General features: G+C 31.2%; 4 protein-coding genes and 1 long non-coding RNA gene across 6 annotated transcripts; 2 read left to right on the top strand and 3 right to left on the bottom strand.

Moving 5' to 3' along the window:
• The first annotated feature begins 1,202 nt into the window (after nt 1-1,202).
• LOC101509892 (probable beta-1,4-xylosyltransferase IRX14H) lies at nt 1,203-5,018 on the top strand. Its single transcript, XM_004511836.4, has 3 exons — nt 1,203-2,086; nt 2,596-3,153; nt 4,414-5,018. The coding sequence occupies exons 1-3, from the start codon at nt 1,380-1,382 to the stop codon at nt 4,649-4,651; spliced, it is 1,503 nt and encodes a 500-aa protein (XP_004511893.1). The 5' UTR covers nt 1,203-1,379; the 3' UTR covers nt 4,652-5,018.
• A 1,611-nt stretch (nt 5,019-6,629) lies between these two features.
• On the bottom strand, nt 6,630-7,091 carry LOC140919033 (uncharacterized). Its single transcript, XR_012161616.1, has 2 exons — nt 6,954-7,091; nt 6,630-6,825 (listed from the first exon to the last, which is right to left on the bottom strand). It is a non-coding gene; the product is annotated as an uncharacterized lncRNA (long non-coding RNA).
• A 228-nt stretch (nt 7,092-7,319) lies between these two features.
• LOC101509570 (40S ribosomal protein SA-like) lies at nt 7,320-9,478 on the bottom strand. The gene is given in 5 exon segments (NM_001279168.1): nt 7,320-7,592; nt 7,893-8,103; nt 8,327-8,524; nt 8,754-9,016; nt 9,272-9,478. Coding segments are annotated over 5 exon segments (903 nt in total). The 5' UTR covers nt 9,414-9,478; the 3' UTR covers nt 7,320-7,503.
• A 6,631-nt stretch (nt 9,479-16,109) lies between these two features.
• On the top strand, nt 16,110-18,009 carry LOC101509250 (UPF0481 protein At3g47200). The gene has a single exon (XM_004511834.4). The coding sequence runs from the start codon at nt 16,258-16,260 to the stop codon at nt 17,869-17,871; it is 1,614 nt and encodes a 537-aa protein (XP_004511891.1). The 5' UTR covers nt 16,110-16,257; the 3' UTR covers nt 17,872-18,009.
• Nucleotides 18,010-19,417: 1,408 nt separating this feature from the next.
• Nucleotides 19,418-21,720, bottom strand: LOC101508934 (protein RER1A-like). Of its 2 annotated transcripts, none has more exons than XM_004511833.4 (3): nt 21,247-21,720; nt 19,992-20,172; nt 19,418-19,834 (listed from the first exon to the last, which is right to left on the bottom strand). In XM_004511833.4, exons 1-3 carry the CDS (start codon nt 21,606-21,608, stop codon nt 19,832-19,834), a joined length of 546 nt encoding a protein of 181 aa, XP_004511890.1. In that variant the 5' UTR covers nt 21,609-21,720; the 3' UTR covers nt 19,418-19,831. The 2 variants fall into 2 exon arrangements, with proteins under 2 accessions (XP_004511890.1, XP_012574438.1); XM_012718984.3 differs by having other exon boundaries at nt 19,418-19,843; nt 21,247-21,719.
• Nucleotides 21,721-22,611: the final 891 nt, after the last annotated feature.

Genomic DNA, 22,611 nt, shown 5'->3' with positions numbered 1-22,611 from the left:
TTAGATATGTTCGTGTAAGTTTTTTTTTTATGATTTTTGTAATATTTTATTTAAAAAAATTAAATTTTTATATAAAAAATTGATTTAAATAATTTATCTTAAAATATCATTTTAAATATATCATCATTTACTATAATTTTTTTATAATAAAGTTTCAAAAATAAATAAAATGAAAAGTTATTTTGAATTTTTTTTATAAAATTCTTTTTTGAATGATCTTTTTTTTAGAATGTAGTTTTTATGATATTAAAATATTTAAAATTAAAATAATATTTTTAATTAAAAAAAATACATCGAAATCAGATTCTATTATTTTTAGGTAAATTGTCTTAAAAGAGTAAATGTATTAATCAAATAATTTGTATTAGGTTTTCGTGCCAAACAATATAGGTACAAAAATGGAAAACAGATATAGACACGACATAATTGATTCAGTTTAGGTATTTAACCGCTAGTATATCTTTACAAGATTTTGACACTTACTGTTTCCCTCCTTTGAATTTGCATTACATTACCTCTCCTAATTTTAGAAAAACATTACAATTTAACATTAATATCGTGAATTGGGAAAATGAAGAAAAGAAGGGGAATTTCCATAAACGTGGAATTAAGTAAAAAGTATACGAATGAAGTACAACTATGGCGTGGCATACAAATTACAGCAACAAAACAAAACGGGAAAAAGAGAAGACAAAACAAAAAGTTATAATGCTCGGTTTGTATTAGAAAACGGAAAAAAACAACTAATTCGATTCTCTATCTCTATGTTGTTACGAGTAAATTATTATATTTTTTTACAAAAAGAAAATTCAACCATTCATTTGCCTTATGCATTTTGTTGTATTGCTTTAATCTGAAAAACAGAAAAGCAACTCCACGATAGAAGCAAATTGAATCAAAATTTACACATATACCCTTAGTAGAATTATCAATTTTTTTCTCCTTTCCACGCTTGGTCATAGCTCTAGTCTGGTAAATATAAATATAAAGACTAAAGAGCTTAATCAATTTACATATAATCTCTTTCTATTTCTTTATTTTTTATTTTCAAATTTCAAATAATACACAGTCAATAGTCAAATTATTATTAGAATTAGAATTAATTAAAATAACAAAATTGTTTAATTTATTTATCCCTTAAACTCGAAGAAATGTTAGCTGATTAAATTACAACACTACCAAACTAAAAGCCAACCACCATCTCTGTCTTTGTTGCTTCTTCATTCCCTTTCCCTTCACAACGTTGTTGCTACATAACGCAATTCAAATACCACCCTCAACGCAACTCAAACATTCATATAATAAAATATAAAATAATAATAGTTATTATTATACTCACAAAACCTTACACACAAAAAAAAAAGTTGTGTGAAAAAAAAATGAAGCTCTCAGCTTTACAGCAGAGTTACATTAACCGTCGAACAAACAGTTTCAGAGGATCAACGCCGTTAGATTCGTCCGGAGACGGCGCCGTTAAGTCACCGGCGACAATTTTCTGGCTAATTTTCCACGGTGTCTGCTGCTTAATCAGTCTCGTTCTCGGCTTTCGATTTTCACGCCTTGTTTTTTTCTTCCTGTTCTCAACTTCATCAACTAATATCTACACTGTTCCGTTTAGTTCCAACGCCGCAATCACCATTCCCGTCGAAGTTCAACCGAATCCCGTTAACAAAACCACAATCGTTGGTAGTAGAGTAGTAGTCGGACGGCACGGGATCCGAATTCGGCCGTGGCCGCATCCGGATCCTGTTGAAGTGATGAAAGCGCACGGGATAATTGAAAGAGTTCAAAAGGAACAGAGAGCGTTGTTTGGTGTTAAGAACCCTAGAACGGTTATTGCGGTTACGCCAACTTATGTGCGAACTTTTCAGACGCTTCATTTGAGCGGTGTGATGCACTCGCTGATGTTGGTGCCGTACGATCTGATTTGGATCGTGGTGGAGGCTGGTGGAGTTACCAATGAGACTGCTTCTCTTATAGCGAAGTCTGGACTTAGAACTATTCACGTTGGGTTTCATAAGCAAATGCCGAATTCTTGGGAGGCTAGGCATAAAGTTGAGTCTTTGATGCGTCTTCATGCTTTGAGGTTAAATTTTGCTTCTTTTAATTCATGCTTTCATTTACTTTGCTCTTGTGATCTTATTTATTATGGTTAGTAGAATGTTTATTCAGTATCTTTCATAGGATGAGTGGAGTGCTATTGTTCCCACTAGTTAGTGCTGTAACTGTCGTGTCTTGATCCATTATATTATGGAGAATCACGGTTAAATATAGCTGATGTGGCTTAGTTGCGGTCAAAATTGAATGATCTGTTTTCAAGCTTGATATTTTGAATTATACAATAAAAATTTGCATTTTCTGGACTATCGGATCTTAATTGAACGGCCACCAATATCCCGACTGCATGAATATGGGATCCCCTGATCGTAGGGAATCTGAAATCGTGCCTAGGACGTAATCACAAAATGCAGTGACATTTATGTTTTTCAAAAGAGAAGAGTTTTAGCAATTTGCTTTTCCCTCTTTTTTTTATTTCTTTGATGTCTATCATCCTTACATGAAACCTTTTGCTGATTTTTCCTTGTGATGGAACAGAATTGTGAGAAAAGAGAAGCTCGATGGAGTTGTGATGTTTGCTGATGATAGTAATATGCATAATATGGAGCTGTTTGATGAAATTCAGAGTGTGAAATGGATTGGTGCTGTTTCGGTTGGAATACTTCTTCATTCAGTTGATGCAGCTGAATTTTCGTCGTTGGCTCAAAGAGAGGGAGACGAGGATGCCACGACAATGCCTGTGCAAGGTCCTGCTTGTAATGGCACTGATAAGTTGGTTGGGTGGCACACCTTCAATTCATTACGATATACTGGAAGGAGTGCAGTTTACATTGATGATCGGGCACCTGTCTTACCGAGAAAGCTTGAATGGTCTGGGTTTGTGTTGAATTCCCGGTTGGTTTGGAAGGATGTTGATGATAAGCCAGAGTGGATTAAGGATCTTGATGCATTGGATGGGGATGGTGAGGATATAGAGAGTCCACTGTCTTTGCTCAAGAGTACCACTGTGGTAGAACCACTTGGGAATTGTGGACGCCATGTTTTGCTTTGGTGGTTGCGGGTTGAAGCTCGCACAGACAGCAAATTCCCTGCAGGGTGAGTCCCCTCCTCTAGATTTTAAACATTTCAATTATGCCCCTAATTTTCATATGCGGATTGATGTCTTACTTATATGTCTCGGTTGTAAAATAAATTCTGCAAACCTCCCCGCACCAACCCACCCAAAACCTCAAAACCTCAAACTTCTGCCTAAAATTTGGATTGTTTGACAAATTTGAATATTTCTGAGATTTATTTGTGTTGGGTATGTGCAAATGGAAGAACACTGGACGATTAAGATTTTTGTGGTTAGTGTGAATCTATATTAATGATTATCCTAATAGGAATAGCTGCATGCACAAATATAGGGCATCATGTGATCTTCTAGGATGATTATTGTATTCCAGCTTATGTAGTTCCACTAAAGCACCAACTAAGATGGTTACAAGAACATTGCTAAAAATGCAAACTGCTACCATATTGGGGTAGAATTGTTATAGACATCATACTGCTCCCCTTCCCCTTTATGACTTCCCTGTACAGGCCTACAGGGTGATTGTCTAATGCATGGTAATTAGTAACTGCATAATTTTCTGCAGTCCTTAGGGGGTTATTGCATGAAAGTGTTGAAACTATGATGCACGATTTAAATCTCTGGACTATGTTGCGGTGTAGATAGCAGACTTTCCACACATCAGCCATATCAACACGCCATTGTAGCCTATGGCACCGCCAAAAAACTTCCATGCCATTCAGCTATCGACCCCAATTCAACAACATTTTTTCCAAGCCACCTGTATCTCTTTGAACTAGAAGAACCAAAATGATCACAAAGAGGTTGGAGTACTAGGAAGTTATAATCTCTATTTGTACTTTGGGTTAATTGATATATTTGGATATAATGATTGAGTGGGTGCTACGGACTCCAGTAGCACCCAACTGCAGGAAAATAGGATTTGTTAGATTGAATTTGGTGGTAAATTTCAAAGTTAATGTTTTCCCAGGCTTCTTTTTATTTATCAAGTCAGCTTTTGCTGATTGCATATTTCCCGGCTTCTGAAATTTGCTTTTTCCCTCGGAAACTAAAACCCTCTGTCAAATAAGTGTTATTCCTATATTATCTTCCCTATTTTCTGTGAGATGGAGTTTATTTCTAGGTTCTTCTTATCAGTCAGGTTTTTGCACTTGTAATTTTTGACGGGTCGTCCAAATATTACATGGATTTATGTACACTCAAAACTTAGCCTAGTATTTATTAGCATATTTGATTTTTGGGTCCTGTCCATATCCCTGACTATATGATGCTATTTAATGCAGATGGATAATTGACCCTCCATTGGACATCACGGTCCCATCAAAACACACACCCTGGCCAGATTCTCCGCCTGAACTCCCATCTAATGAAAAAGTTTTCGCTGGCACAGAAGAGCAACCGAACAAGTACACTACAAAGACTAAAACACCCCGATCCAGACGCGGTAGAAATAAGAGAAGGCATGACACCAAAGTGATTGGTGTACAGACCTCTACACATTCCGAACAAACTGAGATGTGAATTAGTGTATCTGAGAATTTACTGCCTTGTGTTTATACAAGATTGCTGGCCTTCCGCAACAAGAATTTGGATTTGATTAAATCGAGAAGCTGATGTCCATCGATACATAAATCGGCAGCGAAGGTTTGTATGATTGGCCAGCATATGTGCATTAGAGTCTGATTTTCACCCTTTTTTTACATTTTTTTTTTTTTTTGTAATTTCTCTTATTTTATCTTGGAGGTGCCATATATCCATTCCCATGAAATATTAAAGGGAAATATCAACTTAGTTTTGCAGCATTGGCTGGTCTTGTGGGAAACATGTAATCAATTTTATTCGATGTTTATACACATTCTTCTCAATAGTATTATACAATTCCATTTTATTCTTTCGCATGCAGAATCTGTTATTCACAAACTTATACATTGTAATAGCCCCTCACGCACCATCCCCAATAACTAAATTCTCAAATAAAACTTGAGCACGTGACGTGAACTTTAAAACAAAGCTAGAGTTGGTATACCAAAAATAATCAGAGAAAAATTACAATATAACTCAAATATTGATTAAAGGAAACTGGGATTAAACATACTATACTTAGTGATGTTAATGAGCACAGCAAATCAACTGAATATATTTCTGACGCCTACTAGGGAAGTGGGATATTTAATGGCTACATGATTTAGTTGGAAATATATAATAGCCATTAACAAAGTACACTTTACAATTATCGATTGAGTTATTATTACAAGATATCAAGAGACTTATTTTATGTTATTGAAATTTGTAATAAAATAAAAAGAATAAAGGATATGAGCATATTGAGTTAAGATGCTAGTTAGCAATACTGCATGTCAACGTTGGCACGAATAGATTTTCTAACCTCCAAGTTGATGACTCTACACCTAAACATAAGAACTTGAACGGATCAAAGAAGCACATAGGTTTAAGAGTTGTGGCTATTTGCTTATCCAAGTTATGATTAACAAGGAGAGGCAAATTTCGATTTCTTTCACGTTTCTCCCACTTTTGTGCCTACCTGCCCCTTATTTGCTCCATGCAGCTAGTTAATAATTAATAATTTGTTTATTTCAAAAGAATTTTAGATATGATTTTAAATTAAATAAGATAATATAGATTTATTTATTTAAAAAAACAAATATATTGGTTTGAAACCACATCAAATGATTGCTTTTATAAAGAAATGAATTTAATTGTTTTAATTATGTAACCGTTTGAACGTTTACGTTTCATTTCAATACCATTGATTGTATTATGTTAATTGTTTCGAACATTAAAAGTTATATAAGCAGATTCTTTGGTCAGGGTTTTGAAATAGCTATGAAGAAGAATTAGAGTTATTTTTGTTTTTCAAAAGTTTTATAGTCTTTCATAAACAAATCATTTTCTTCTAATTTTTTTCAATGGTTAACAATGACTTTATAGTCTAGTATATTTGTTACCTGAATTTTTACTCGGAATTGATTAACAATGTCTTTATATTCTCGTGATTTTACAGTTTACATTGTATGTTTTATGTAATTGATGGACAAAATTTCCGAATATAACTTAATAAAAGCAAATGGGACCAAGCGGAGGTAGCCACTATAATTAATACATGTGCATTTTGCAGAATTATTATTGTTCATTATTCATCAATTTAGAAAGCTCTCATAGAACTTGGGATTAATCTGAAGGGCGAGAGTATTAATCAAAGAGCTAATATTTGATTAAGAAAAAGTAATTAAAACTGTGTTACAAAGCAGCAAAGTTGAAGATGAGAGTGTCAAATCAATCATACATGTCAAATAAAGAGAAAAAATGGTTAACACATAAGAATTCTCAATTTATAACAAGTGATAAAAGTGGATTATGTTCCTGCTCATTGGATACAACAGTTTTTGACATCTGAAAACATGTTTAGGCCACATTTATCCCTCATCTAATGCTATACAATATTTTAAGGCCTTTTTCAAAATAAATGACATGCTACATATTAATATATTATATTATTCAACTATTAAGAATGAAGTTTAGAATATAATAACACGTTTAAAAGTTGGAAGTTATCATACTATCTAGCTCAAAAAGGGTCCCATATGAGCTGCACAATTTGCCCAAGTCAATGAATGCCCTTTAATTCTATAATCATACTTGACTCGTTACCTTCCAACAGAAACTATTCAATTTATCTGTTTCTTATTGGATATCATATCAATTATCATCCATTAAAACATGTAACAAGAAACAAAAATATCAGCCTTCTAAAAGAAAGAAAAAAATGGTAGCTGTTTTCAACAAATAACTATTGAGCTGGTACCTTATCACCCTTAAACTCAGAAACCTTAGAATCAGGAATTCCATTATCGTCTCCAAATTCAGGTACTCAGAGATATCTTATAATCAGGAATTCCATCATAGTCTCCGAACTCAGAGAAACCAACTCACAAACCCATCTTTGCAACACATAAAAGGTATATTACGAGTATGATGCAGCTTAAAGATTGTCTAATGGAAACAAAGCATATTCCTTGCCAAAAAAATCAGAGCACAAGAGTCATGTACCATCGAAGATAAAAGTTATTCTGGAATGCAAACAAGTATAACTGAGTGTGAGACTGTAGGTGTATTCAAAGTCATAGGTTTTATAAATAGAATATCAGCAAAAATTAGAACAAAAACAAGATGCTGGAAAATCCATTAAACACATTCATGACTTGTAATTGCATCAAAAATAAAAGAACAATTTTACTAAAGTCAAAAACAGTATTTCTGAATCTCATATCATACTAGGAACAAAAAACTACTTAGCTTCGGGGGGAAGGAAACCATAAAAAATTAACTTAGACAGGTGGAACATCAAAATGAGCTTATTCCCATCCTGTTGCTGGCACAGATTCAATTCCAGCTGTAGGAATTTGTTGTGGTGGTGGAACAGCTTCACCCCAGTCTCCTGCAACTGTAGAAAACTCTATATTAACAAAACATGAAGACATAAATTCACCAGCATATACTGAATCTATTTTATCCTGCCAAATCTAAATTCTAAAGGAGACAAAGCTATATTAAACATTTATGCATATGCCATCAATCACTAAACCATTTGCAGATCAGGAAAAACCCAAATCAAAGGTAAAGGGTATTACCAAACAAGTTGGTTCAAGTTGTTTCAAAGGTAAAGTGTAGTACCAAAAACAAGTTGGTTCACCGGAATATACTGTTTGGTTCAAGATGTATAAAACAGAAGATAATTTTGTACCAGCTTCTGGGGCTGCCCAGTTGACTGCAGGAACTGCCGGAATAGGTTGTGGAACAGCATCATTCCATGGTTGATCGATTGCAGCGGGCCACTGACCATCAGAGGGAATAGCAGATACATTGAAGTCAGCAATGGCATAATCTGGTGCAGCAACTTCATCCTCCTCTGGCTGCTTGGCCTCTTCGGGTTCTCTGTAGAAGAATAGATCGACCTGCATCAAAGAAAACCTGAGACAATGTACTTGTTGTAAACTTCCAATTCAACCTCGAGATATTGAAGACGAAGCCATGTGTAGATAGTTTATTAATTATACATAGTCTATTAATTATAAACACAATTCAACCTCGAGATATTGAAGACGAAGACAATGTACTTGTTCTAAACAAACGGAAGAATACATAGTCTATTAATTATAAACACAAGAAATAGTTTACCATAACATCCCATTTGAGGCCAGGCCTAATAGTACCACGCATCTGCAACACCATCCTAGCCAAAAGCCAAAAGAGACAACCAATGCTATGCTTTCCCTTGTTGTTAGCAGGAATTCCAATGTCAACATAATTCATTGGAGAATCGGTGTCACAGAAAGCAATGGTGGGAATATTTCCAAGAGCAGCTTCCTTGATTGGCTGCACACAAGCAAACACAATTAATTACTAGTACAAGACAAAATGAATGGAACTAATGATTGTATCATTAAAAGAGAAAGCAGGCAAAGCTAACATAAAAACTCGTAAAGGGGAATGCCCAATAAATAATAATCTAGGAAATTAATCAAACATATAACAATAAATTGTATTATCAACAGAATCAAGTGTAGCAAAAATAAATTTTCGAACATCAAGTAAATGGTGAAACCTGGTGATCTGTTCTTGGATCGGTGAGGATAAGCAACCTAGGTTCACTGAAGGAAGTTTGTAGCTGATTGGTGAAGGTTCCAGGAGTGTGCCTTCCAGCAATAGCATGAGCTCCAGTGTACTGAGCAAATTTGAGAACAGCTCTTTGTCCATAAGGTCTTGCAGATTGAACAATGATGTCCTGAGAATTCTCAATGGCAACAATGATCCTAGCAGCAAGGTTAAGTTTATCCCATGTCTTTCCAAGATTTATGATATAAATACCTATATCAACACACAAAAATCCAATCAAAGATCCGATTTGCATTCTGTAAAATACGGATTAACAAAACAAAATACGGATTAACAAAACAATGAGAAACAAAAAACAAGTAAAGCACCTCAGATCCTACTGATCTCGATTATCAACTAAGTAATTTCAAATACTTGAAACTATATAAACTAAAAAAGCACAATATTAGAGGCTATAAATATCCTTCATACATGATAAAAAAAAACACATTGGGATATGAATATTACCATCATTGCGGCGTTTAAAAATGTAACGCTCCATCTGGAAGTTACAGTTCTTGGTACCGAGGTGAACATCGGCAGCCAACATCATCTGGATGTCAGCTTCCTTTTGAGTAAGCTGACGGGAAGGAGCAGTAGTGGTAGCCATGGTGGATGCCGGTGACAGAATACAAACAATCGAAGTTCGCGGCAGCAGGAGACAACAGGCAACGGGAGGCAACACTAGGGTTTCTTATAAAAGGGATAAATATATATAATGGGTTTATCATTCTTGTGGGCTGATACACCCGGCCCGGGTATTCATACAACTATAGACAGTTGCACTTGTTTCTCACAAAACTCAACCCATTGCGATTTGTTAAGGGGTAGAATAAGAATTACAAATTATTACTTTAAATTAAATTAAATTATGAAAATATAATCAATTATAAACAGTTAAATATAATTAAATTAATTTTACATCACTAATATCAATTTTGACTTAAACAAAATCAATTTTAACTTTAACTTTAATTCACTTTTTAACTGAAATTAATTTTATAACATAACCTACTACATACTTGATGGATGTTGGTGAAAATATGGCACATCCTTTATCTTTAGTGAAATTATGAGTTGATGAGACCCTTAGCAAAATGAGGCATGCCTTGATTAAGTAAAATCAATCATTAAGATTTATAGTCGTGGCAGAACCATAATTAATATTTAGAGGAGTCTGAATTAAAATTTTAATATTTATATAAATAAAAAATATTAAGATTTATAGTTGTGAAAACCATAATTAATATTTAGAGGAGTGTGAATCAAAATTCCAATATTTATATAAATAATATATATATATATATATTACTTTCATAGATATATGAGAAGGTATTTCTTTTATTAAAAATTTTATAGACTAAATTCACTAAAAAATTGCCTTTAAAAATTATATTAACAATTAAAAGACAGTTTAAATATCAAAATAATTAATAAAATATACATTTCATTATTTTGTATGCATCTATACATTATAATAAAGCAAACATGAGACACGTGTCAACAAACTAGAGTGTTAAGAAAATATAAGTTTCTATTAATAGAAATAGTACGTGTTTATTCTTGAGAAGTTAATGGCCAATTAAAAAAATAAAATGAATGAATTAAAAATAAAAAGCTTTTTTTTTAAGAAAAGCATAAAACTTCTGTTACATCACGATCTTTGTCCACGATACAATTTAATGGTCAATTAAAAAATTAAAAATAAAATACAATACACCACGACTTACAGTTTTTTCATGTATCCGTTGAGAAGCTAATGGCCAATTAAAAAATAAGAAAAATAAATTAAAAATAAAAGATTTTTTTTAAGACAAAAATAAAACTTCTATTACATGAGAAATGGAATGACCAATTAAAAATAAAATATAATGCACGACCTGACATTTCACATTTCACGGTTGAGAATTGAGTGGTCAATTGAAAGGTAATCTATACAATATAATATCTCTTTTTTTTAGAATAAAATTAAACTTATGTTACACGACTTTGTACATGCGTCAGTTGAAAAGTTAGTGGCCAATTAAAAAAATAAAAAAATAAAAATAAAAATAAAAAGAATGAATTAAAAATGCATAAATTACATATGTGGTCCTTTAACTTAACTTCAGGTAACGTTTTAGTCCTTTATCTTTTTTTTTTTCCCGACTTGGTCCTTTATTTTAATTTTAAGTGACAATTTGATATTTTATGTTTTAAAATTTCAACAATGTTATCATTTTTTATACAAAAATTCAAAAAAAAAAATCAATCAAAACTCATAAAATTAATTATGTTCTTCAATATAATATAAATTTCATCAAATTCGTAACGCAAATCCTCAAATAAACTCATATTTTCATACTTTATTTGATATTGTTAGGAATAAAGGACTAAATCGGGAAAAAAAGAAGATAAAGGACTAAAACGTTACCTGAAATTAAGTTAAAGGACCACAAATGTAATTTAGCCAATTAAAAATACACTACATTACTACTTTGAGGTTTAACTGTTGGGAATTTAGTGGCCAGTTAAAAAAGAAAATAACAGCAAAATACAGTCACTAACACCACGACTTGACAGTTTTTGTAATTGTTTTTTAAACATTACTTTAGCAACCACCCGCTTCAAATTAATTTAATTAAAAAAATTATTTTATTTTACGAATTCTTTTAATACTCCGTTAACCGTCTATCTTTGGTACTCTCTAATTTCTTGCGTCTCCCTTATAAATATCATTCATATTATCTATGTATACATAATTCTTTTAAGCTTTCTTTATCAAAGCTTACTTATTCATCTTTATCCAATGTCTGAAACAAAAATCATATTTTGTTGCTTCAATTTCTCCAAGAAATAAGTAATGGAATTTGGTTGTTAGAGTTGTGCGAATGTGGTTTTTGTCTTGATCTCCTCAATGTTAAACAAAACTTTTATGCAATGGAGATAGTACTGAGATGAATATTCGTGAGCTTTTATTTATCGAATTAAGATTAATATTCCTGGTGAAACTATGTATTTGTTCGTGTTGCGCCTAACAATATGTTCACACGAATTAATTACTTGAATTGGGAAATTTTTTTCAATCTATGATTGTTATTTTATATTGTTTTTCAATATGTTCAATATGTTCTTAATTTTGTATGTGTATATGTATATTTCTATCATCTTATATAACATTTGTCTTAATAACTCCGATTTTAAATTCACTCATAAATAGTTAACAAATTGTACATTTGTATATTTATATTTCTATTCTCTTATACAAGATTTGTCTTAATAACTTCGATTTTAAATTCTCATAAATAATTGTTCCCCGTCCTAATAATTTTGATTATAAGTTGTCTAATAAATAATTTATTTAAGTAAATATAAAATTTATTTAGAGCCATGAATTTAATTAAATTTTCAGAATATTGAAGAGAAAAATAATAATTTATTTAAGAAAATATAAAATTTATGTAGGAATTAAAGAAACAATTCACTTCATCGATTTCAAACACTATTTTATCAAATTTAAAAACTACTATACTATACATTTTATATTCTAAATTTATTATTAAATATCACATATTGTAATTTTTTATTTTGTCCACTTATACAGCAAAGGCTGAATAATAAAAATAAAAATTCATTATTAAGTTACTTACTCATCTTTACATTTACTTATTTTATATATGTCCATGTCTATTATTTTAAAAAATTTTATTTCATCTAATCTAATTATTTCATATTTTTTTAATAATTATTGTTTTTATTTGTTTAAAATTAAAAGTATTGTTTTGTAATAAGTTTTTTAGAAAGAAATAAGATTCTTTGTAGAATTCAAAAATAAGGCATGGTGTTGGAGTCATATTTTTTATCAATAACATTGAGCGTATAAGAAAGTAGTTTTTAAGTTAAATTATAATTATATTTTTTTTAACTTTTTTTATTTTAAATTATTTTTTTTAAGTCAACTTATTTTTTTAATATCAATAAAATAAAATTTATAAAATTTAATATATATATATATATATAAACTAATATAATAATTTATTTATTAAAATCGTTGTTTCTGTGCGACGCACGAATTACGAACTAATTACTTAATATATAATACTTAAAAAATATATAACTTAGGAACCTTTTAAAACTTGGGACCGTGGCCAATGGCCATCCCCTCAGTGGCTCAGTCCTCCCACTTATACTCTTTTTTCTATTAAAAAAAGATATTTCTCTATTTAAATTAACAGAAACTATCAAAGACAATACAAATTCAACAATACTAAAATTAAAAATGATGAATTATGCCAAATAAATTTTATTATAAATTTTTTTTAGGGAATTGTTTGATTTTCTCAATAAAAATAATTAAAGCTATAAATTTTATGTTATTATTTTTAAAAAATTGTTATTTCACTGAATAAAGAATAGTGATATTGTAAATAACATTATTTATATGAAGAATAAAACTTAAGTAATGAAGAAGAATTACGCCAAAACTCAAAACTTGATATCTATAAATTATATATATAGGTACAAATTACTGTTTTATTTCAAAAGAGTTTATATTCAATTTTAAAAAATTTAATCTATAGGTACTCCCCCAAATTATACAATTAGAAATTACATTATAAAATTAAATTTTATAATCATTAAAATTAATTTCAAACCTACTTTTATTTAATTTTAAAAAAAATCATCAATAAAATTATACAATTAGATAATTATACATAAATTATATTATAAATTTTGATAGAGCTTAATAGTTCTCTTGGAATTCATTAAAATGTAACAACATACGATACAATGAGTATCAAATAGATTTTATTGATCAACTGGTTGATTAGAGACATTCATCATTTATTTTTTACTAGATTCTAATTGAATCTGTTTTTTTATGTTAGAAGTTATTTTATAAAATGATCCTCAAGACTTCAGCTTGTCTCATGTGATTTCACAATGTAACTTTTCCTTTTATCTAAAAATTATTAAATAAATTTAAACGTAATATAAATTTTTAGTTCTGAATAATTTAAGAAAACATTACGAGAAAAAAAAATGAAATAAAAAAGTGAGAAATTGATACAAAGTACACAACTATGACTTGAGTTTTTGACCTATCAGAACAAAAAAATAAAGAGGAATTTTGATTTTTGACAGCAAAACTTGAGTACTTGCAAGAATTGCTCTAACTATGAATCTTAGTGGCATTATGGGGTTTTGAACACAATCTTCTAGAGTACGAGGTGAGAGCTTTGTACAATCTATTGAATTGCATATTTCTGTTTTCTGTTCCTCGGCTAGTTTGCCGTACTTGTTTTCCTTCACATATACCAAACACACAAATTTCACTACTAACTACACTCCAACATTATTACTATGCTAGTCCTTGAGCAGGAAAAAAATTATTTTTCTTCAAAGTGAATGATTCCAAAATAATGATCCCAAAATAGACTATGAAACATTTTAGAAGTGTACTATAGGATACATCATAGGTAGTTATTAAATTAACAGAATTGCTTAGCCAACTATTACGTGATGTGGTTGTGAGATGATTTTTTGTGATATCAAACATTTGTCTTCCATTATGCTCCCATGATAAGTTGTATTTTAAAAAGAATAAAGTTGTAGCATTTTGGAAATGCTCTTAAGAGGAAAAAGTCTTGTGTGATAAGAAGAGTTAAGACACACCATTTTGTTGTTTATTAATCTTCGCGCTAATATAAATTATCATTAAAAAAAAAGGAAGCTAACTATCATTTATTCTTGTGGACTTATTTTATGTTATTGAAATTTGTAATAAAATAAAAAGAATAAAGGATATGAGCATATTGAGTTAAGATGCTAGTTAGCAATATTGCATGTCAACGTTGGCACGAATAGATTTTCTAACCTCCAAGTTGATGACTCTACACCTAAACATAAGAACTTGAACGGATCAAAGAAGCACATAGGTTTAAGAGTTGTGGCTATTTGCTTATCCAAGTTATGATTAACAAGGAGAGGCAAATTTCGATTTCTTTCACCTTTCTCCCACTTTTGTGCCTACCTGTCCCTTATTTGCTCCATGCAGCTTATAGTCTAGTTAATAATTAATAATTTGTTTATTTCAAAAGAATTTTAGATATGATTTTAAATTAAATAAGATAATATAGATTTATTTATTTTAAAAAAACAAATATATTGGTTTGAAACCACATCAAATGATTGCTTTTATAAAGAAATGAATTTAATTGTTTTAATTATGTAACCGGTTGAACGTTTACTTTTCATTTCAATACCAATGATTGTATTATGTTAATTGTTTCAAACATTAAGAGTTATATAAGCAGATTCTTTGGTCAGTGTTTTAAAATAGCTATGAAGAAGAATTAGAGTTATTTTTGTTTTTCAAAAAGTTTTATAGTCTTTCATAAACAAATCATTTTCTTCTAATTTTTCTCAATGGGTTAACAATGACTTTATAGTCTAGTAATTTTGTTACTTGAATTTTTACTCGGAATTGATTAACAATGTCTTTATATTCTCGTGATTTTTTTACGTGAGTTTTTACTCGGAATCCTGAATTTTTTTAGTCTTTAGCGAATAAATCCTTAAAGATAATGCATCTTCATATATCTAAGGTCTGACATTTATATTCCATTTTAAGATTTACGGTTCGTGATCAAGAAAACCTTTGTGATTTAATTGGTGATACATGAAGAGTTTATAGTTTACATTTCGTATTTCGTGTTTTATGTAATTGATGGACAAAATTTCCAAATATAACTTAATAAAAGCAAATGAGACCAAGAGGAGGTAGCCACTATAATTAATACATGTGCATTTTGCAGAATTATTATTGTTCATTATTCATCAATTCAGAAAGCTCTTATAGAACTTGGGATTAATCTGAAGGCCGGGAGTATTAATCGAACAGCTAATATTTGATTAAGAAAAAGTAATTAAAGCTTTGTTTGTGTGAGAGAGCAGCAAAGTTGAAGATGAGAGTGTCAAATCAATCATACATGTCGAATAAAGAGAAAAAATGGTTAACACATAAGAATTCTCAATTTATAACAAGTGATAAAAGTGGATTATGTTCCTGCTCATTGGATACAACAGTTTTTGACATCTGAAAACATGTTTAGGCCACATTTATCCCTCATCTAATGCTATACAATATTTTAAGGCCTTTTTCAAAATAAACGACATGCTACATATTAATATATTATATTATTCAACTATTAAGAATGAAGTTTAGAATATAATAACAAGTTTAAAAGTTGGAAGTTATCATACTATCTAGCTCAAAAAGGGTTCCGTATGAGCTGCACAATTTGCTCAAGTCAATGAATGCCCTTTAATTCTATAATCATACTTGACTCGTTACCTTCCAACAGAAACTATTCAATTTATCTGTTTCTTATTGGATATCATATCAATTATCATCCATTAAAACATTAAGTAACAAGAAACAAAAATATCAGCCTTCTAAAAGAAAGAAAAAAATGGTAGCTGTTTTCAACAAAGAACTATTGAGCTGGTACCTTATCACCCTTAAACTCAGAGAAACCTTAGAATCAGGAATTCCATCATCGTCTCCGAATTCAGGTACTCGATCGATCGAATTACCTCAGCAACAACATCAGCAGAAGCTTCAACGGGCACCTTCAGAATCATATCAGGTTCTTCTCAACCAAGAAAGTGAAAATTTGCAAGAGGAAACAAACTCAGCAGCATCTGAATGGGTGATCTCCATTAAGGAAAAACTCGAGGAGGCCTGTCAAGACGATGTAGCGAGTTCGTGGACAAAGCTATCAATCTACAAAATTCCTCATTACCTTAGAGACAGTAGTGGCGGCGACAAAACTTATGCACCACAGATTGTGTCCTTAGGACCTTACCATCATGGCAAAAAACGCCTTAGACAAATGGAATGCCATAAATGGCGTTCCATTAACCGTGTCCTTAAGCGAACCAAACATGACATTAGTCTTTATCTTAATGCAATGAAAGAGATGGAAGAAAGAGCAAGATCATGTTATGAAGAAATAATAATAAGTTTAAGCAGCAATGAGTTTGTGGAAATGTTAGTCCTTGATGGTTGTTTTGTGCTTGAGTTATTCAGAGGAGCTACAGAAGGGTTTAAAGAACTTGGTTATTCGAGGAACGATCCTGTTTTCGCAATGCGTGGATCAATGCATTCCATTCAAAGAGACATGATCATGCTAGAAAACCAGCTTCCCCTTTTCATACTCAACCGGCTTCTCGAAATTCAGCTTGATAAACCTGACTTAGAAGGACTTGTTGCAGCTCTAGCTCTCAGATTCTTTGACCCTTTACTGCCAACAGATGAACCATTATCAAAAAGTGGTAGAAATAAATGTGAATCATCATTTAGAACTAGCACAAAAAGTGACACCTTTGACCCTTTATCTGATAAAGGCGGTCTTCACTGTCTTGATGTATTCAGGAGAAGCTTATTGCAAACAGGACCTCAACTAACACCAAGAATGTGGATCAAACGCAGGTCGAATGCTCATAGAGTTGCAGACAAACGGCGCCAACAACTGATACATTGTGTCACTGAGCTAAGAGAGGCTGGAATCAAGTTCAAGAAAAGGAAAACCGATCGCTTCTGGGATATTAAATTTCAAGATGGTATTCTTCGAATTCCGAGGCTCTTAATCCACGACGGTACAAAATCTTTGTTCCTTAACCTCATTGCATTTGAGCAGTGTCATCTTGATTGCAATAATGACATAACATCCTATGTTATCTTCATGGACAACTTGATTAACTCTCGGGAAGACGTAGGGTACCTTCATTACTGCGGGATAATCGAACACTGGCTTGGTAGTGATGCTGAAGTTGCAGACCTTTTCAACAGGTTATGTCAAGAGGTTGTGTTTGACATCAATAACAGTTACCTTTCTCCATTATCAGAGTCTGTGAATAGATACTACAATCATAGATGGAATACTTGGTGTGCAAGCTTGAGACACAATTACTTCAGTAATCCTTGGGCCATTATCTCTTTGGTTGCTGCTGTGGTTTTGTTGCTACTTACTTTTGCACAAACCTACTACAGTATATATGGATATTATAGATCAGCACAGTAACTTGTTTTTACAAGTATTACTTCTGCAGGGTCTTTCATTTCACATTTTCTATCATTGATTCTTTCTTAAAATCAAGCTTACAAATAAGTTTGGAAGGTTGAAGTATTGTAATTTAATTTATTTTGGCAAATAAGATACTGGCTAGTGGCTACTATACTGTGATACATATTCCATTTGTGATGCAAATGCTTATCAAACAACTTCAGCTTTGTTGCATAACAAGCTTTCAATTCATATTCTAAAAGATCTTTACATTGTAGAGAAATTAAAAAATGAGAAATCTACATAATCTAAAGGAAATTTACAGTGCAAGACAGTCCTATTTTATTTATTTATTAAATCTTAGAACTGAAGGAAGTTAAATATCAAATTGTAACACACAAATTTAAATGATGAACGTTTGTGTTTATTTAACTAAAATCATAATTGTCATATAAATAAAATATCAGATAATTTTTTTTAAAGCATAACAAGTCCACAATTCCATTTCTAATAATAATAATTGTAAGGAATTAAAGACATATAAGCAAGTCAATACAATTCTAAAGCCAAATGACAGACACTTAACCATTTGATATGATAAGAGTGACTAAAATATTAGCATCTTCCTGCATTGACCATTATTTAAAAAAATAAATTAACAAGTTATGGGTTGTCCACTTCCAATGTCAAGGCACGCCATAGGACCATCAATATGTAAACAATTAACCGAACATGATGTATCACAAAGGAAAGATATGCTTCGTTTGTTTTAGATTTAGAAAAGATGCAAAGGGTCTTTTGAAGTGAAGTCCAATTAACTTGGTACAAGATGCATTGATATTCATGTTTTTTCTTTCAATAATGCTTGACGCAAAACACCTCGGTGGTGGTGAAATTAGAAACTCAAGAAAATTTAACAGTAGATGACACGGTTATTTTTTGTTGCTTCAACAGAAATATTAACCCAGCATAAAGATATATAAAATGGAGAACACCAACTTTCTCGAAAGATACAATAGGTTCCAAAGAAACAGGAGGCAACTTTCCAAGTTGAAGTACAACTTACATTGAGTTCAACTTGTTGTTTATAGTAAGAGACGCGCGTGAAGATCACAAGTAAAAAATACTGCGACCAACTGGTTGGATCAAGTGATTGTTTCATGAAGATAAAAAATTAAAATTGTCATAATACAAAATACATTATGGCTTCTCTTGGAATTGATCTCGGAAGATTGAATCGATTTTGGAAGAGACAACCAAACATAATGTCAACAACAAGAATCCCAGCGAAGGCGTGCAAACTCGTGTTGAGGGGGGTAGCAAACGCAAAACCAAACAGTGAATTTGACCTTGTGAGAAAACATAGTGAAAGAAAGGAAGCTTCAATATATCAGCCTCACAAAGGTTTTTTTTTTACTCAATCTAAAAGAGAATAGAGAAACTTCAATAGATTAAATTTATATATAAAGTGCTAGGCGCTACAAAAGCACAGATGAGAATGATGCCAAGGTGAAGATAAACTAAGAGAGGGCTTTCTAAAATCATATGATTAAAGGGAAAATGATACTATAGAAAAGCATGTCGGTATTAACCCCACTGGCAAATAATGAAGGGATTCCTTCTACACAGCTTTTGTAAATTTTTCTGTTATTGGACTATGATTCAAAAATAAGAGTTTGGAATTTGTCACCTATATAGAAACAAAATAAATAAAAAGGATTTTACAGAACATCTTCCCAATGGCGTCAAAGACGTCCAAATAGTTGTCCATTAAGGAATTGAACATCCACATTTCCACGTCCACGCTAAACCTCAAAGCAATCTTTCTCAGCTACCACATGAACAGATTGTTTCGGCTGCTAAAATATACTGCAGATGATATGAAGCCACATGTAGGGTTTCGTTGTGACTTAAATGTGCAACAAGGCTCAAAATGTTAGTCCACAGGAAGACTTGTGCTTTCTGCTGATGGTCTCTTTCACTGATAGTTCTAAAAGTAAAATAGACAAGAAAAAGCTTAGTATTAGCATTTAACAACAAAGATGTAAACCTATACCAACAATCAGCACCATTATTGAAATCTAATAACCACACAACGATCACAACAACAAATTCCAATCGATTTAAATCTAAATTACCTGTTTCCCTAATGTGAATGGTACATATCTATATTTGATCATGTGTGATATTTGTCTCCTCATAGTAAGTGAGAACAGGACCACCCAGTAGAAGAGTAGTATTGGCCAGAAGACTGGAACGTCAAATGCACTAAAGAAAGTCATCACAAATGCAATGCAAAATGCCTTCGTTATCGAGCACCTGTCCACAAACAAAAATTATTTAGTAAAAGCAACCCTTCTACGTGTGGGTATGTTTGGGTTGGTGGTGGTATAGGATGAAATGAAGTGGAATGAAATAGAATACTCTAGTTAGATTTTAAAAAAGGGATGTTATCTTATTTCATTCAATTCTATTCCATTTTATACCCCCTATCCAAACATGAAACTTACTTCAACAACTTAAAAGCACCAAAACCATAGAAAACAACATCATCTAGATAGGCACTTTTTGATGCCTAAAATGACATATCAATGTGAACTCAAAAATATATTTAAAAAATTAGAGAAATGTGAACTCAAAAATTCATTCAACTGAAAAATGATATAAAAAAGAAATACAATAACAATAAGCTTAATTCAACAATATATCGTGATCAGCTAACACAAGCAGGTAACAACTATCTAACATAATTATAACTGACTTCACTGCGTAATACATCACTAGCTTCATGCAATGAAGAAAAGTCCGCAATTGAATTTTTGTAGACATCGACAAATATCATAATAAACTATATAGAAAAACATTATGCTAATCTATATTGCTTTTTGGAGTTCATATATAATAGTCACATTCAAGGTTTTAAATGAAGGTCAGCAGCCACAATCTAGATTGCTAAGTACATGTTTGGATTCAATTTTCAAAGAGCCAAAAGTAATTTTGAAGACTTAAAATTAATCTTTCCTGCGATTCTACGAAAGTAGTAAATTCCATCGTAAGTAAAAACTATATTCAGAGGCAAAAACTACAAATCTGAACATAAAGCATTGCTGTATACAAACATAAAACATTTTACTTTAATTTCACTTTTAACTAAAATTAATTTTACATAATCGATTATTGTAGAATCAAACACACTAAATCAAGGTTTTATCTGTCACAGTCATCGCAACACGGACACAATTGAAACAAGTTGAACCATATTTGACTGCAATTAAGCACAATATCAAATATCGCGATCACAACCTTGGTCACATGAGCACAAAGTACATACACAAATACATAAATCAATTAATTGATAATTCAGAGTCTATTTAGTATGGAAAAGGGAAGTACCAAAACTTGAATTCAGGGAGACGGCGAACGAAAGGACGAAACTCATCGGAAGTAGAGGTGGGGAGAGTGCCGCCGTCGGAGATTGCGGGATCGACCTGAGGGGAGAGGAAACCGATGAGAAGGTTAAGGATATAAATTCCAAGACCATAGGAAACGACGTAGAAGCCTTGCAAGAAGTAGACACGGAGGACGTAAATGAAGGCCACAACCAAGAACCCTAACCAACGCCGTAGCACGTGTGGGGTTATTTTGTCTAACACGTGCTGATACTGTTGCCACACCGCCAATTTCCATCGCAATATCGCCGTTTCCGTTTGGGAAATGTCATCGGCGCCGCCGGCTCCTCCTCCTGCAACCTCCATATCTCTCAAATTGGGATCGGACCAGATCGGATACAGATGCTATTTGGCTATACTAAAAGTACAACTTGTGGGATCATCTAAAAAACATTACTTCTCTAACTACCCAAACTCATCTTCATTATTATTATTTTTTTACCTAAGTCATCAATATTAATATATAAATATAAAATTTAATAACAAAATGTTTTATACTAGCTTTTAATGAAAAGTTATAAGTTATGCAATTTAAAAAGTAATTATTAAATACTATTTATAATCGAAAACAGATGGAGCATAAAAATAGTGTTATTTGTTTTATTTATTAAAAAAATACAATTTTTTGAAGAATTTAAGGTAAAACTTATGTACATTAAACAAATATAATAGAATATTGCAAATTCAAACTCATATCAATTATCAAATATTTCTACGTTTTTTTTATGATATGAGTTGCGATATAATAAAGTTTATTCTAATGTAAAGTTATTTTATTTTAAAATTATTGATTTAATTGTTAATTTAGTCTCTTATGTTTTAAACATTTTAAATTTATTTAGGTTAAGTAAGTACAACTTAAATATTATTTGTAACAAAATAAAATATCTAAAAGTATAGTTAAAAATATAAAAGAACAAAATGTAAATTATAGTGTTTAAAAATCAAAATTGAATACAGAAAACATAATCAAAAGTGAAGGTGCCATGACAACACAACAAAAGACATAAAAAATCAAATTATCTTATACAAATGTAACTAATTAATGTAATAAAGGTGCCACGACAACAAAACAAAAGACATAAAAAATCAAATTATCTTATACAAATGTAACTAATTAATGTAATAGGCTAACTTGAAAGGTTTAAAATATGAGAGATCAAATTAAAATATAAAATAAACATAAGAGACTAAATTATAAATTAAACCGAAATTATTATATTATAGATATAACACAACTATATTTAACTAGCATGCTATTGTTATAGAATTTATTATAGTTTTTTAATTAAAAAAACAATATTTATTT

The sequence above is a fragment of the Cicer arietinum genome, chromosome 8 (genome assembly GCF_000331145.2).
Source record: "Cicer arietinum cultivar CDC Frontier isolate Library 1 chromosome 8, Cicar.CDCFrontier_v2.0, whole genome shotgun sequence".
NCBI lineage: Eukaryota > Viridiplantae > Streptophyta > Magnoliopsida > Fabales > Fabaceae > Cicer > Cicer arietinum.
This window is presented reverse-complemented; position numbering and strand designations above follow the sequence as displayed.

Coding starts and splice junctions, on each gene's coding strand:
- LOC101509892 (XM_004511836.4), top strand. CDS start 1,380: ATGAAGCTCTCAGCTTTACAGCAGAGTTACATTAACCGTCGAACAAAC. Junction 2,087..2,595: donor ATGCGTCTTCATGCTTTGAG/GTTAAATTTTGC, acceptor GTGATGGAACAG/AATTGTGAGAAAAGAGAAGC. Junction 3,154..4,413: donor GACAGCAAATTCCCTGCAGG/GTGAGTCCCCTC, acceptor TATTTAATGCAG/ATGGATAATTGACCCTCCAT.
- LOC101509250 (XM_004511834.4), top strand. CDS start 16,258: ATGGTAGCTGTTTTCAACAAAGAACTATTGAGCTGGTACCTTATCACC.
- LOC101508934 (XM_012718984.3), bottom strand. CDS start 21,608: ATGGAGGTTGCAGGAGGAGGAGCCGGCGGCGCCGATGACATTTCCCAA. Junction 20,173..21,246: donor CTCCCTGAATTCAAGTTTTG/GTACTTCCCTTT, acceptor GTTTGTGGACAG/GTGCTCGATAACGAAGGCAT.